This window comes from Myotis lucifugus, unplaced genomic scaffold, assembly GCF_000147115.1.
Source record: "Myotis lucifugus unplaced genomic scaffold, Myoluc2.0 scaffold_740, whole genome shotgun sequence".
Lineage (NCBI taxonomy): Eukaryota > Metazoa > Chordata > Mammalia > Chiroptera > Vespertilionidae > Myotis > Myotis lucifugus.
Genome location: NW_005871788.1, coordinates 131,611 through 147,746, shown reverse-complemented (window position 1 = coordinate 147,746; position 16,136 = coordinate 131,611). Strand labels below are relative to the sequence as shown.

Below are 16,136 nucleotides of genomic sequence, written 5' to 3'. Positions count from 1 at the left end.
TGGTTTCTGGGAAGCCCTGGTCTCCCAGAGTGTGTCCCTCTTCCTGACAAGGGAACGCCTGCAGGAGGATTTGATATGTGTCTGCTGTGCTGAGCACCGAGCGCAAGTCGGTCCTGGCCTCTGTCTTGTTTGTTCGTTTTATTTCTTGGTGCCAGGCTCAGCACTGATAGAAAGCCTTCCAAGTACATTGGCAGGACAGGGGACATTGGCAGGAGTGGGGACATTGACAGGAGAGGGGAGGCCTAGACGCTGACCTCACCTGTGGGGACTGGCCATGTGTCTGGGGCCAGCTGTGGCTGCCCACCTATGAAGGCCTCACTTGTGGGATGGCTCTTCTCCAGCAAGATCGTTCTGGGATTCAGGTGTGTCTGCATTGCAAGGACATCCCTGCCAGAGAAGGTTGTTGTGATCCCTTGGACAAGAAGTAGCATCTCCAAGCCCTGAGCCCACAGCTACATCATCACTTTCGTTCACAAAACAGCTCTGCACTCTGGGTCCTGCTCCCCCCATTTAGTAGAGGATGGGGCCTCGGTGGCAGGGTTGTGACCTGCTCAAGTGGGAGAGAGCCTGCAGCCGGGAGCCAGAAGCTGTGTTTGGACAATGAATGGTGAATTGAATTTATTTTTTAATTTTATTATTATTTAAAAATAACTTTTATTGATTTAAGAGAAGGTAGAGAGAAGGAGAGAATGAGAGAACATCAAGGATGAGAGAGAATCATTGATCAGCTGCTTCCTGCATGTCCCTCACTGGGGATTGAGCTCGGCACCCTGGGCAGCTGCTCTGACAGGGAATAGAACCATGACCTCCTGGTTCATAGGTCACAGCTCAACCACTGAGCCACACAGACCAGGCTTACTGGACTTTTCGCTCGGTTTTCCCGTTTCTCTGCCTCAAATGAGAGTTGTTCATCTTTTTTTTTTTTCACCTTCATAATAGAAGGGTTAGACCTTGAGATTAGACAATCCTGATCATAGTCAGGACATCATGGAAACCAGTGGCTGTTTGTTTATGTGAATTGTGTCCTCCTCCCCTGGTACCGATTTACTCATGGAGCTGAAGGGTCGGTCTGTGCCAGGGCTCCACTGGGTTTAGGGTTACAACAATGAATAAGTTGTTCAGACTCTGGCTGGAAGGAAGACATCCCATTATGTCTCCGCCCATTACTTCTAAATGCCCCCTAACAGCCCTCAGCCATCCCACATCTCATTAACCATCCCCTGAGCCTGTGGGGTGAGGCTGGTAGCCCCATGATCCCCAGGACCACACTTTCCAGATGAGGACGCTGAGGTGCAACAATGGGCGGCTGCCTGTGTGTGGGCCGGGCTGGATGGGGCTGAGGCCTCTGTGTCCTGGTCCAGGGACCGTCCCCTGATGTAGGAGGCAGATGGAGGACAGGTGGGGACCAAGCAGAGCAGGTCTGGGCACAACCAGTGGGGGGCGGGTAGGTGGTGCCAGGAACAACAGGGAAGGAAGGAAAAATGGAAGGGTTAGAGGGGTGACCTTTGTGTGGGACAGGTGGGTTCTGGAGGTCCCGCCAGGTTGACAGTGAAGGAGGAGTTCACCCTCAAGTCACAGGTGGCTTCTGGGTAGCGAGGCCCTCAGTGCTGGGCACCAGGACCAGGTAGGAGCAGGTCGACCCCTTTTGCCCCCATTGACCCTCTCCCACTCCTCCCCTTCCCTGCATTATTGTGTGTCCCTGGCTATGCACATCTGTATATATAAAACCCTTACCTGCAAATAGACCGAGCTGTGGAACAACCGAACAAGCAGTTGCTATGACATGTGCTGATCAACAGAGCGTGCGAGAAGAACCTGGTGGGTGTTGGCTGCGACAGGATGGTGGAGCAGGTGGGCAGGGCCCCAACCAAGGTGGGGCACCAGTCATTGTCATAGGGGCAAGCCTCTGGTGGATACTGAAAATTATCTGCACCTGCAGGCCATGGTCCTGCCCTGCCTTCACACCTGCTGTCAGCACAGGCCCTGCTCCCACCTATTGATAGCTGGAGCTGCCACTCAGATCTTCTGCCCCCACCAAGCATTGTCCGTGATCACATCGGTACCTTCATGGGTGCAAGCAGTGGCAGCTGGCCCCTATTGCCCATCTGGGCTTCTCCACCTCCCCCTGCTCCTGAGGGGCTATCTGAGCAGCAGCCACCATAGCATGCTGATGGCACCAGCCCCTATCGCTCCCCACCATCAGTGGGTCAGAGTAGGGTCCGGTCTTCCGTTTGTGGGAGTGCTTGTGGCAAGAGCTGGGCTGCCAGCAGAGAGGGGACCAGAGGCCCCTGTGGGAGGTGCTGGGCAGGGGCATGAAGAATGGGCCTAGACCTGCCCTTGTACCCACTACAGCCTTGTGGCTCACAGTTCCTTTCAAGGTCATCGAGCATAACCGAACCTACTGGCACCCACCCTCCAGTAATGAATTTCATACCTGGGGCCCCTAGTATTCATATAAGTTCTTTGGTTAATCTCTTACTGCAGACAGTCTCCAGTCTAAATGAAGAACAGGATCATCAGGCCCTGGAGGGACTCCCACCCATAGGAGGATCCAGTCTAGGCCATTGTCCCTGATTAAGGGGAGCTGAGTTGGCCGCACCTTCCTCCAAGCAGCCCTCCAGCTTTCTTTTAGCTCTCAGAGTCTGTGCTTCCAGAAAAAGCTAGACAGACTGCTTGCACCCCCTTCCTGTGTCACCCCCTCCTACACCGGGTCTCACCACCTCCAGCCAAGCCAAGCCCACCTTCCTGGCCAGCCAACACCTGTGTAGGTTCATCAGGTGAGGGGACTGACGTGTCCAGCAGTGGGTTCTAGGGCTGATGGGAGAGTTAGCACCGTTTGCTCTGAGACAGAGATTCCACCCTCAGCACTTTTCACATCTGGGACTGTGAAGCGACCCTGAGAGGAGTCCAGGTGAGGGGGGCAAGGCTGGAAGCTGGGCGCCAGGAGGTCCGATCGTGCTTGATCACCTGCATGATGAGCGGCAGGCGGTCTGGAGAGGGGAGTCCTTCGGGGCCAATCAGGGGGCCATCCGGAGATAAGGTGCAGCTGCCGGAACTGATGAGAATCAGGCACTGACTCAGGGCTGGAAAGTTCAGGCCTCCACCCTCCCAGGCTGGTTACAGGAAGCGCAGAACCATGGCCTCCTGCAGCGACCTTCATCGCATACATAATTTTAGTAGATTGTTCCTGTGTCCATTTGTACATTCTCTATCTTCACTCCTTCCTCATCGCCCCCTTGGACCAGGACGTTTCTTTCAAAAACTTCACAGGACAAATCTAACATTATAAAGTCCCTGGATAGCGGGGTGGCCATGCCTTATCTGGGCCCATCATGTTCCTCTGAGGGGAGACAATGGCTAGACTAGAGACATGCTCACAACCCATGGGTCCTGTAACAAGCTCAACATTTTGGGAGCCTTTGGGCAGAAGTCTTAGGACAGGGCTAGCTGAGGCGTGATTGCTCTGTATCCGTGTCAGGAGCAGCCTCACCTCTGTCCAGTGAGACGTCAGCTCTCAGTTCAGGAGTTGGTGATGCAGGTGCTGCCAGGTGAGGCCTGGGAGCAAGCAGGCGGACATTCCCTGAGAGGTGTTGCTATGGAAACAAAAGAGAATGATGGGTGGAGATTGGAGGACCCTGTAACCCAGGGTCTAGTGGAGGAGGTTTCTGGATTCCGGTGGCGGGGTCCCAGACCGGGTGGAGTTAGGCAGTGGCCCCATGCTCTCTCCTGGGCTGCAGAGGGCGTCTCTGGTTTCTCTGCCTCCTGAAGAAGGTCCATGAATGGGCTGTGGTGACATCTCTGAACTTGAGTCAAATTATCTGACTTCCATTTGCCTGGCTTTGGGGAACAGGGCAGATTCAGTTCTCAGTGACCCAGGGCCCAAGGCAGGGAGAAAGACTGGAGCACTGGTTTGGAGACTCACAGCCAGATATTGGGGGAATGAGAGGAAGTCAGGGTGCAGTCCAGTCCAGGCAGTAACCAACCCTCAATAGGCACCTCTCTATCGGCGGGGCCCTGGGTGTGGTGTAGGCTTGCCCTCATCAGAGAAACTCCCGGGGAGCCTAATGCTCTCATATTTGTTCCTCTGTCTCACTCAGCACACGTACCAGAACCAAGTGTGGGCCGGGCTGCGCTGTGCAGGGTGGTCAGCACTGAGAGCCAAAACCTGCATGTGGCCTGGGAGGTAACAAGGCCTGGCCCCCAGGGGAGATGGGGCCAGGAGGTGCTGCACAGGGTTCCCTCTGCTGCTGAGTGAGGTCAACAACCAGGTGTCACCAACCAACTCACCAGGTCACAGAGAGTGAGAAAGAGGAGATTCCGGACATCGGGCAGAAGGTGTTCACGGGGAGCTTCTCTGTTGTAACGAACATGCCCCACGTTGCTCTTAAACAGCCAGACACACCTTTGACTTGCTGGAAAGCATATTCTTTAAGGTGCCAGAGCCTTGGGATCCTCTGAGTATCGCCGGCTCCTCCTTCATTGGACCTTTCATCCCAAGATGCCCATTGAGTGTGTAGAGACCCTCCCTGTGGGGATCTGGTGAGCAGGAGGGGAGGGGGTGGCCGTCCGTGGCCCCCTCACCACATGCCTGTGCCTTCACGTGTGGGTCTGTGGGGAGCCCATGTGAGGTTGGGGAGGGGGTAGTGATGTGGAGGCCATATCTCTGGGGAGATGAGAGGCCTCTCTGCCTCAATGTGGGCCTCCAGGTCTCCCCACCATCAGGGACCTGGCTGTCGTCTGGGCTGAGCCAGGCAGAGAAAAAGCCTCCCTGCCTCCCTATTGCCACCAACTGGGCCCCAGTGAATTTCACAGATGTTAGTGTTTGTGTCTTTCTGATTCACCTCAGACAAATTGGAGGGCCCCTTGCCACCTAGAATGTAAGTGCCATTGGTGAGATTGACCTCGTAGGACAGACAGACAACAATCCCACCTACTCTACAGGTGTCTGTGTGACATGCAGGCAACAAGCAGCATGTGGGCCAGCCAGTGTGGCTCAGTGGTTGAGCATCGACCCATGAACCAGGAGGTTGAGGTTTAATTCCCGGGCAGTGCACATGCCTGGGTTGCAGGCTCAATACCCCATGTGGAGTGTGCAGGAGGCAGCTCATCAAGGATTCATGGATGTTTCTATCTCATCATGGATGTTTCTATCTCTTTCCCTCTTCCTTCCTCTCTGAAATCAACAAGAACATATTTTTTAAAAAGAAAGAAAGAAAGGCTGGTGTTGGCCAATGAAGGAGCAAGTTCCCTGCAGAAGCGAGGGTGAGAGAGCAGCCTTTCTGGTGAAACTGCTTCCACGGGTTCCATGAAACAGCTGCTCCGCTGTTCCCGGGAGGAGGGCACTCAGAGGCCAGCCTGCTGGCAGCTGGCTTGCTGGTCGCTGCTGCCTGAGGCCCCTTGTCACGACCCTCTGAGCCATTCCCACCCAGGGGCCTGGGCATGAGCCCCTTCTCCAGAACTTCTCCAGGACTCATCAGAACTCCCAGCCTGGCAGGGATTGGGGGCATAGGGCAGCGGAGGTGCCACCTCAGGGTCCCATGTCAGAGCTCACCCCCCTCAGGTGGATGGGGAGTGTGTCCACCTGAAGCGCAGAGGCAGGTGAACGACAGGAGGGGCTGTTTCTGAGAATTAGGGATGCCTTGCGGCCTCTGGAATCTGTGGCTGGGCCTGCAAGCCTCCTCCTCCTCCTGCCCTCGCCCAGCCTGGCAGCCAGCATGAGGCTCCTCCACATCCTGCTGCTGCCTCTCTGCCTGCTCTTCGCCCAGGTGGGCCCAGGTGAGCTGGGGACCCTCAGGCACTGTGCCCGGGGCCGGGAACCAGGTGAAGGGAGCTGTGAGGACAGTTGCAGACACTGTGCCCTGTCCAGGCCCTCATTTATCAGACAGATATGACGGCTTTACTGCAGTTATGCCTCAGGGTGCCCATATGGAAAGTGGGTAGGAAAGTTTCCTCATTCAGAGGTTTTAATGTTTGAGGTTGGAACCTGCTCAGTGCGGATTATTTCTTAAACAGACACGAGTATTTGTGGAACAGAGCAGGTGTGTTCTGGTGACTGTGTGAAGAGGAGGAACCTTATTTGGGGACAAACTGGGTGCTCTGCACAGCTCTCTGGGCAGAAGGAAACCCCACTTAGAGCCCTGCTGCTGATCGTCACCTTTGGTTTGGCGTCTGTGGGCACCAACCTCAGATGGAGGGCACAGACCCCAGATGGAGGGCACAGGCCTTTGCATGAGCAGCCCCAGAGGTCAGTGGGGGCGAAGGTTTTGGGAGGGCACCGTCTCTGCAGTGCTCTGTGAAGAGATGTGTGTCTGTGTCACCAAGTGTCCTGCAGCCATGTTGGCTGTGTGCCAGGAGCCTGATGTGTCTTCATTGCATCCTCCCAGGTGCTGGCCTCCTTCTGAACATGTTTGCTGGGAGTCCCAAGTTTGCCGACAGGGAGCAAGGAGGAGGAGGGGCTGCTACCTCTCCTGGTGCCATAACACACACAGGAGACTGCAAGATGCTATAGAGAGAATGTCAGGTGCTGCATTTAACCTGGAGCCTTGGGGGAGACAAAGCCATAGGAACCTCTTGTAAGCCTTGTTTTCCCACAAGAAAACCTTTTTTTACAGCACGGCTCCTTCAGACCCACATGAACCCTGTGTCTCCTTTCTGAGGAGGTCAGGAAAGCCAGGTTAGAAGGGACACAAGCCAGGCTGCTCAGCCTGCAAGCTCAGGATGAGGGTGGTGAGCAGGGCTGTGGACACATCACCACCTCCTCATTTCATTACCAAAGAAGCATGGTTATAAGTAGCTCCTGTGGCTTCAACCCATGAACCAGGAAGTCTGTTTGATTTCTGCTCAGGGCACATGCTCGTTTGTAAGCTAGATCCCCAGGAGGGGCCCGGCAGGAGGCAGCCCATCAATGATTCTCTCTCATCATTGATGTTTCTATCTCTCCCTCTCCCTTCCTCTCTGATTTAAATAAAAATATATTTTAAAAAGAGTATGTGCCGAAACCGGTTTGGCTCAGTGGATAGAGCGTCGGCCTGCGGACTGAAAGGTCCCAGGTTCGATTCCGGTCAAGGGCATGTACCTGGGTTTAGGGCACATCCCCAGTAGGAGATATGCAGGAGGCAGCTGATCGATGTTTCTCTCTCATCGATGTTTCTAACTCTCTATCTCTCTCCTTTCCTCTCTGTAAAAAATCAATAAAATATATTTTAAAAAAAAAGAGTATGACCTGCAAATTCACATGTAGCTGTGGATAAACAGCCTGCTGACTTCAAGCAATGATTTTCAACCTGTGTGGCTGCACGAATTCCTGAAACATGCCATGCTGACTCTTTAGACAGGGACACTGACCTCATTTCCCTTTGCTTGTCCCGTAAAACAATCACAAAAACCAACACAGCAATAGCTGCCTGCTGTGCATGACTCAAAACTATGCCTAATTTTTGTCAGATTGGGCAAATATATATGTCTTGGTGTGCTGCAGAGGTTGAGTGGTGAGTGTGTGTGCCATGAGATGGAAAAGGTTGCAAATCACTGGCCTTAAGGACTGCAGGAGCCAACCTCAAAGGAAGCCGACTCCAGCCTGCAGGCGTTTTGGGTCCAGAGGATTTGATCACCTTGGAGGAAAGCCAGAGCCTCCTGGACCAGGTCCCAGGTGGTTCCCTGAGCAGACGGTGCTGACTGGCACCCAGCACCCTCTGCTTCCCCTGGTTTGCCTTCCTCTTCCTGCTCACACACCCCTGCTGCCCTCACATTTTAGGAGGGTCCTTGTGCCCTGGCCGGTGGCTCAGCTGCTTGGAGCCTGACCCTGTGCATCTAAGGTTGTGGTCTGATTCCCAGGCCAGGTACATACCTGGGTGCAGTTCCCATCCCTGGTTGGGTGCATATGGGCGGTGGCTGATTGATGTTTCTCTCTTTTTTTCTCTAGAATCAATGGCCCCTGTGAGGCTGCAACGGCCCCTGCGAGGCTGCAAAGGACTCTGCGAGGCTCCAACATCTCCTGCAAGGGTTTGATGGCCCTTGTGAGGCTGCGTGAGGTTGAGACAGCCCCTGTGAGGCTGCGATGGCCCCTGTGAGGCTGCGAAGTCCCCAGTGAGGCTGTGTGAGGCTGTGGCAGCCCCTGCAAAGCTGAGATGGTCCCTGTGAGGCTTCAATGGCTCCTGCAAGGATGCGACAGCCCCTGTGAAGCTGCGTGAGGCTTCAACTGACCCTGTGAGGCTGCGACAGACCCTGTGAGGCTCCAACATCCCCTGCAAGGCTGCGATGGCCCCTGTGAGGCTGCGATGGCCCCTGGGAAGCCGGCGGAACTGTGCGAGCCGCCCAGATGGCTTCGTCGACGGCCCACGAACCAGCTCGCAGCCCCATGCACAACTATCACCAGAAGGGCAAGAGGGGCAAGAGCAGCTGTAGTGTTGCTTTCTCCTCACTTTTGGTAGCGAAATCCCCATTTTAAAAATAAGAGGATACGTTATTTAAAAAAGCCATTATGTGGCTCTGTACCCTTTCTGAGTAGAGCGTGAACAAGTCATGAGAGACCTTTCCGAACACAGGGACACATTGCAGATGGAAATACCTACATTTTCCATGTGTATGACCTTTGACCTGGAGACAAAAAGCGTACACCTATGGATGAGGACAAGTGGGGGTGGGGTAAGGGCAGAGGGTGGGGTGGGAATTGGGTGGAGGGGAGCTATGGGGGGAAAGGGGAGAACAACTGTAATAATCTGAACAATAAAGATTTATTTAAAAAAATAAAAATATATATCTTTATTGATTTCAGAGAGGAAGGGAGAGGGAAAAAGAGATACAAACATCAATGATAAGACAGAATCATTGATTGGCTGCCTTTTGCATGTCTCCTACTGGAGATCAAGCCCGCAACACAGGCATATTCCATTGACCAGAATTGAAACTGGGACCCTTCAGTCTTCAGGCTGATGCTCTTTCCACGGAGCTAAACCAGCTAGGGCCTCCCACAATTTCAAGGCCCACGAGGGTGGGCGGGGACTTCACTCTGGGTCCCAGGGTGCACGCCAGACTCTGACAGGAGGAAGATTTTCATATACACTTTACTAACTTTCTTTTATCTCTGACATTTCTATCATAGAGAAAGGGCAAATAGCAATATTAAAATATTTCCTCTAGTTAATTCCCTTTAATGTGTACAAATTTCATGCCCTGGGCAACTAGTCATATTAATATAAGGTCAGATGATGTTGCCTAGCCTCCGTCCTGCTTGCCTACAGCACTCTCTTCACTAACAACTACTTAATGTCCGATCACCTGCACGGTTAAGTTTATATGAATGGACACCTTGGATAACACCCCATATACTGTACTCGGACACCAAGCAACCTCGCAGGCCTCGTGCAGACCCTGTGCTAAAAAGGCCCCTTACAAAGAGCAGTTTCTGAGCCAGTCAGAAGGGGTTAATGTGCCCTGGGCAGCAGCCAGGGTGCAGGAGGGATTCTGTCAGGGTGACTCGATGGGGCAGGTGCTGGAGGAGAAGTGACCCCATCGTGGAAGCTGTGCATTGGAGTGTTGTCACGTGAAATGACCTGCTGTCTTGTCAGCTAAGTGATCTGTGACTGAGCTCCAGGGTCCCGTGTGACCATGCCTCCCCTATCCGCCTAGAAATACTATTCAGCCTTGGAAAGAGGGAAGTTATGACCCGTGCTGCAACACGGATCAACCAAGAGGAATCATGTAGAATGAAATAAGCAAGACACAGAAGCAAAAATGCCATAGGATTCCACATAGATGACGTTCCTGGAGTCATCAAAGTCAGAGACAGAAGGTGGAACGGTGGTGGCCAGGGGTCGGGCGAGGGGGCGTAAGTGTTTAATAAGCACAGAGTTGCTCTTTGGAAGATGGAAAGTTCTGGAGATGGACAGTGATGAAGGCTGCAACAATGTGAATGCCTTCAATGCCACTGTGCTGCACAATTAAAGACGGTTAAATCATCGGATTCCATTATGTATATCTGACCACAACTGACACTGAGCCAATGTCATGGAAAGACATCCCAATGCGAAGAAGACGTCCCTTGTGAACACACCAGGCACAGAGGCTTCACATTCGACAGAACAATGTCCTGGGGACACCAACCCAGGTTCAGCTGTCTGCCGCTCGAAAGCCAGTACTCAAGGGACAGGGTGTGATGGAGCAAAACAGGTTTATTCAAGAGCCAGCAGCTTGAGGAGATGGGGGGCTCTCACCCCAGAGATCATCTTTACATTTTTGTTTTTCAATCTTCAACCCAGGACATGTTTGCATTGATTTTAGAGAAAAAAAGAGAGAAACATCAATCAGCCACCGCACATATGCGCCCCAACCGGGGATGGGAACTGTCACCCAGTTATGTACCCGGCCTGGGTATCAGACCACAACCTTAGATACACAGGATCAGGCTCCAAGAAGCTGAGCCACCAAAACATGTATATTTGGCCAATCTGACAAAAAGTAGGCATAGTTTTGATTCATGCACAGCAGGCAGCTATTGCTGTGTTGGTTGTTGTGATTGTTTTACTGGACAATCAAAGGGAAATGAGGTCAGTGCCCCTGGCTGAAGAGTCAGCATGGCATGTGTTAGGAATTCGTGCAGCCACACCAGTTGAAAATCATTGCTTGAAGCCAACAGGCTGTTTATCCACAGCTACATGTGAATTTGCAGGTCATTCTTTTTTTAAAAATATATTTTTATTTATATCAGAGAGGAAGGGAGAGGAATATAGAAACATCAATGATGAGAGAGAATCATTGATCGGCTGCCTCCTGCAGGGGCCCTCCTGGAGATCTAGCCCACAAACCGGGCATGTGCCCTGACACGGAATCAAATAGTGACTTCCTGGTTCATGGGTTGAAGACACAGGAGCTACTTGTGAGCATGTTAGTTTGAAAATGAAATGGGGTTGGGGGGGTCAGGTCACGTGGCCCCATCCCTGCTCACCACCCTCATCCTGAGCTTGCAGACTGAGCAGCATGGCCTATCTGGCTTCAAACCTCACTTTCCTAACCTCCTCAGAAAGAGACAGAGGGTTCATGTGGGTTTAAAGGAGCCATGCTTTAAAAAAGGTTTTCTTTTAGGAAAACAACCCTTACAAGTAGTTCCTATGGCTTTGTCTCCCCATTGGACTCACCTCGGAGGCAGCACCTGGCCCTCCCTTGGTAGCAGTAGCCAACGTTCTGAGAGGGTTGTGAGCATCGGATGAAGCTGCAGACGCCCCCCATAAGGACGCATTTGTCTTCTTGGCTTTCTTTTTTTTTCTCCACCTTTTTGCCCAGACTCATGAGGAGGCCAGCACCTGTGAGAAAAAAAAAGACATGTCCACTTTGCAGGCAATGTGACTGCAGGAGACTTGGTGACACAGGACAAATGGCCCTTAGCAAAGCACTGCAGAGACGGTGCCTCCCAGGAACTTCGCCCCCACTGGCCTCTGGGGCTGCTCATGGAAGGGCCTGTGCCCTCTGTCTAGGTCTATTCCAGCTGCCAGAGGTGTGTGTCCTCTATCTGAGGTCTATGCCCTCTGTATGAGGTCTGTGCCCTCTGCCTGAGGTTGGTGCCCACTGAGGACAAACCAAAGCTGAGGATGAGCAGCAGGGCTGTGAGTGGGGTTTCCTTGTGCCCAGAGAGCTGTGCAGAGCACCCAGTTTTCCCCAAATAAGGTTTTACCACTTCTCATTGTCACCAGAACACATGCGCTCTGTTCCACAAATACTTGCATCTGTTTAAGAAATAATCTGCACTGAGCTCTGCCGTGGAGCCCTGAGCTGGCTCCTCCACTGCTCTATCCCCCGTAACCCCCACCCCCCAGGTTGGAAGATGGAAAGTTCTTGAGATGGACAGTGATGAAGGCTGCAACAATGTGAATGCCTTCAATGCCACTGAGCTGCACAATTAAAGACGGTTAAATCAGTGAATTCCATTCACGTCTATCTGACTGCTACTGACACTGAGCCAATGACATGGGAAGACATCCCAATGCGAAGGAGATGACCCTTGTGAACACACCTCCAGGCACAGAGGCTTCACATTCGACAGAACAATGTCCAGGTGACACCAACCCAGGTTCAGCTGCTGCTGCTCCAAAGCCAGTACTCAAGGGACAGGGTGTGATGGAGCAAAGCAGGTTTATTCAAGAGCCAGCAGCTTGAGAAGATGGGGGACTCTCTCCCCAAAGATCATCTTTACTTTTGTTTTTCAAATCTGACCTCAGGACATGTTTCCATTGATTTGAGAGAGAGGGAGAGAGAGAGAGAGAGAGAGAGAGAGAGAGAGAGAGAGAAAGTGGGAGAGAGAGAGAGAGACATCAGCCACCACCCATATGTGCCCCAACCAGGGATGGAAACTGCCACCCAGGTATGTGCCCTGCCTGGGAATCAGACCACAACCTTAATGCACAGGGCCAGGACACAAGGACCATCCTAACAGGTGAGGGCAGCAGGGGTGCAATAGCGGGAAGAGGAAGGCAGACCAGGGGAAGCAGAGGCTGCTGGGTGCCAGTCAGCACCGTCAGCTCTGATAACCACCTGGGACCAGGTCCTGGAGGCTCTGGCTTTCCATTCCCTGCCCTGGGAAAGCTACAGAGTCCTATGGACAGTGCCATATATATTTGCCCAATTTGACAAAAAAATAGGCATCATTTTGAGTCATGCACAGCAGGCAGCTATTGCTGTGTTGGTTGTTGTGATTGTTTTACTGGACAGTCGAAGGGAAATGAGGTCAGTGCCCCTGTCTAAAGAGTCAGCATGGCACGTTTTAGGAATTCGTGCAGCCACACAGGTGAAAATCATTGCTTGAAGCCAGAAGGCTGTTTATCCACAGCTACATGTGAATTTGCAGGTCATACTTTTTTAAAAATATATTTTTATTTATATTAGAGAGGAAGGGAGAGGGAGAGATAGAAACATCAATGATGAGAGAGAATCATTGATTGGCTGCCTCCTGCAGGGCCCCTACTGGGGATCTAGCCCACTAACCGGCCATGTGCCCTGACCAGGAATCAAACAGACTTCCTGGTTCATGGGTTGAAGCCACAGGAGCTACTTATAAGCATGTTGCTTTGGTAATGAAATGAGGAGGTGTTGATGGGTCCCCAGCCCTGCTCACCACCCTGATCCTGAGCTTGCAGGCTGAGCAGCCTGGCCTGTGTCCCTTCTAACCTGGCTGTCCTGACCTCCTCAGAAAGGAGACACAGGGTTCATGTGGGTCCGAACGAGCCGTGCTGTAAAAAACAGTTTTCTTGTGGGAAACAAGGCTTACAAGAAGTTCTTATGGCTTTGTCTCCTCCTAGGCTGCAGGTCAAATTCAGCACCTGACCCTCTCTCTATAGCATCTTACAATCTCCTGAGTGTGTTAGCGGCACCAGCAGTGGTAGCAGTTGCCCCCCAACCCCTGTCTGCGCACCAGCAGGGATCTAAGTGGGGTTTCCTTCTGCCCAGAGAGCTGTGCAGAGCATCCAGTTTGCCCCAAATGAGGTTCCTCCGCTATACACTGTCACCAGAACACACGTGCTCTGTTCCACAAATACTTATCCACACTGAGCAGGTTCCATCGACTGAATGAGGAAACTTTCCTACCCACTTCCCAGATGGGCACCCTGAGGCATAACTGGAGTAAAGCTGTCATATCTGTCTGATAAATGAGGGCCTGGACAGGGCACAGTGTCTGCAACTGTCCTCACAGCTCCCTTCACCTGGTCCCCTGCCCTGGGCACAGTGCCCCAGGATCCCCAGCTCACCTGGGCCCACCTGGGCGAAGAGCAGGCAGAGAGGCAGCAGCAGGATGTGGAGGAGCCTCATGCTGGCTGCCAGGCTGGGCGAGGGCAGGAGGAGGAGGAGGCTTGCAGGCCCAGCCACAGGCTTCCAGAGGCCACAGCGCCTCCCTCTTTATAGGGGAGAGGGTTGCGCCACCTCAGGGACTGATCTGCGGGGTGTGTCCCAATCAGGGAAATTCTCAGAAACAGTCCCTCCCGTGGTTCAGCTGCCTCTGCGCTTCAGGTGGACACACTCCCCATCCAGCTGAGGGGGGTGAGCTCTGACATGGGACCCTGAGGTGGCACCTCCGCTGCTCTATGCCCCCAACCCCCACCAGGCTGGGAGTTCTGATGAGTCCTGGAGAAGTTCTGGAGAAGGGGCTCATGCCCAGGCCCCTGGGTGGGAATGGCTCAGAGGGTCATGACAAGGGGCCTCAGGCAGCAGCGACCAGCAAGCCAGCTGCCAGCAAGCCGGCCTCAGGGTCCCCTCCTCCCGGGAACAGCCGAGCAGCTATTTCATGGAACCCGTGGAAGCAGGTTCAGCAGGAAGGCTGCTCTCTCACCCTTGCTCCTGCAGGGAACTTTCTCCTCCACTGGCCAACACAAGCCCTTCTTCCTTTCTTCCTTTCTTTTTAAAAAATATGTTCTTCTTGATTTCAGAGAGGAAGGAAGAGGGAAAGAGATAGAAACCTCCATGATGAGAGTGAATCCTTGATGAGCTGCCTCCTGCACACTCCACACGGGGTATTGAGCCTGCAACCCAGGCATGTGCACTGCCCGGGAATTAAACCTCAACCTCCTGGTTCATGGGTCGATGCTCAACCACTGAGCCACACCGGCTGGGGCCACATGCTGCTTGTTGCCTGCATGTCACACAGACACCTGTAGAGTAGGTGGGATTGTTGTCTGTCTGTCCTATGAGGTCAATCTTGCCAATGGCACTTACATTTTAGGAGGCAAGGGGCCCTCCAATTTGTCTGAGGTGAATCAGAAAGACACAGACACTAACATCTGCGGAATGCACTGGGGCCCAGGTGGTGGGAATAGGGAGGCAGGGAGACATGTCCCCTGCCTGGCTCAGCCCAGACGATAGCCAGGACCCTGACGGTGGGGAGACCTGGAGGGCCACAAGGAGGCAGAGAGGCCTCTCATCTCCCCAGAGGTACGGCCTCCACATGACTACCACATCCCCAAATTCACACGGGCTCCCCACAAACCTACACATGAAGGGCACAGGCATGTGGTATGGCACCGCGGACAGCCACCCCCTCCTGCTCACCAGATCCCCACAGGGAGGGTCTCTACACACTCAATGGGCATCTTGGGATGAAGGGGCCAATGAAGGAGGAGCCGGCGATACTCAGAGGATCCCAAGGCATTGGCACCTTAAAGAATACGCTTCCCAGCAACTCAAAGGTGTGTCTGGATGTTGAAGAGCAACGTGGGGCATGTTTGTTACAACAGAGAAGCTCCCCATGAACACCCTCTGCCCTGTGTCCTGCAGCTCCTCTGTCTCACTCTGTGTGACCTGGTGGGTTGATTGGTGACACCTGGTTGTTGACTTCACTCAGCAGCAGAGGGAACCCTGTGCAGCACCTCCTGGCCCCATCTCCCCTGGGGGCCAGGCCTTGTTACCTCCCCGGCCACATGCAAGTTTTGGCTCTCAGGGCTGACCACCCCGCACAGCGCAGCCCGGCCCACACTGGGCTCTGGTACGTGTGCTGAGTGAGACTGAGGAACAAATATGAGAGCATTAGGCTCCCGGGGAGTCTCTCTGATGAGGGCAAATCCACACCACACCCAGGGCCCTGCCAATAGAGAGGTGCCTATTGAGGGTTGGTTACTGCCTGGACTGGACTGCACCCTGACTTCCTCTCATTCCCCCAATATCTGGCTGTGAGTCTCCAAACCAGTGCCCCAGTCTTTCTCCCTGCCTTGGGCCCGGGGTCACTGAGAACTGAATCTGCCCTGTTCCCCAAAGCCAGGCAAATGGAAGTCAGACCAGTTGATTCCACTTCAGAGATGTCACCACAGCCCATTCATGGACCTTCTTCAGGAGGCAGAGCAACCAGAGACGCCCTCTGCAGCCCAGGAGAGCACATGGGGTCTCTGCCTAACTCCACCCGGTCTGGGGGCGCCCCCGTCAGCATCCAGAAACCTCCTCCACTAGACCCTGGGTTACAGGGTCCTCCAATCTCCACCCATCATTCTCTTTTGTTTGCATAGCAACGCCTCTCACTGAGTGCCCGCCTGCTTGCTCCCAGGCCTCACCTGGCAGCACCTGCGTCACCAACTCCCGAACTGAGAGCTGACATCTAACTGGACAGGAGTGAGGCTTCTCCTGACACGGACGCAGAGCAATCAGGCCTCAGCTGGCCCTGTCCTAAG

The 16,136-nt window shown here is 53.4% G+C and overlaps 1 protein-coding gene across 1 annotated transcript; it reads right to left on the bottom strand.

Moving 5' to 3' along the window:
- Positions 1–10,152: 10,152 nt before the first annotated feature.
- DEFB1 (defensin beta 1) lies at positions 10,153–13,840 on the bottom strand. Its single transcript, XM_014448003.2, has 3 exons — positions 13,734–13,840; positions 11,133–11,297; positions 10,153–10,245 (listed from the first exon to the last, which is right to left on the bottom strand). Exons 1-3 carry the CDS (start codon positions 13,792–13,794, stop codon positions 10,241–10,243), a joined length of 231 nt encoding a protein of 76 aa, XP_014303489.1. The 5' UTR covers positions 13,795–13,840; the 3' UTR covers positions 10,153–10,240.
- Between the last annotated feature and the right edge of the window lie 2,296 nt (positions 13,841–16,136).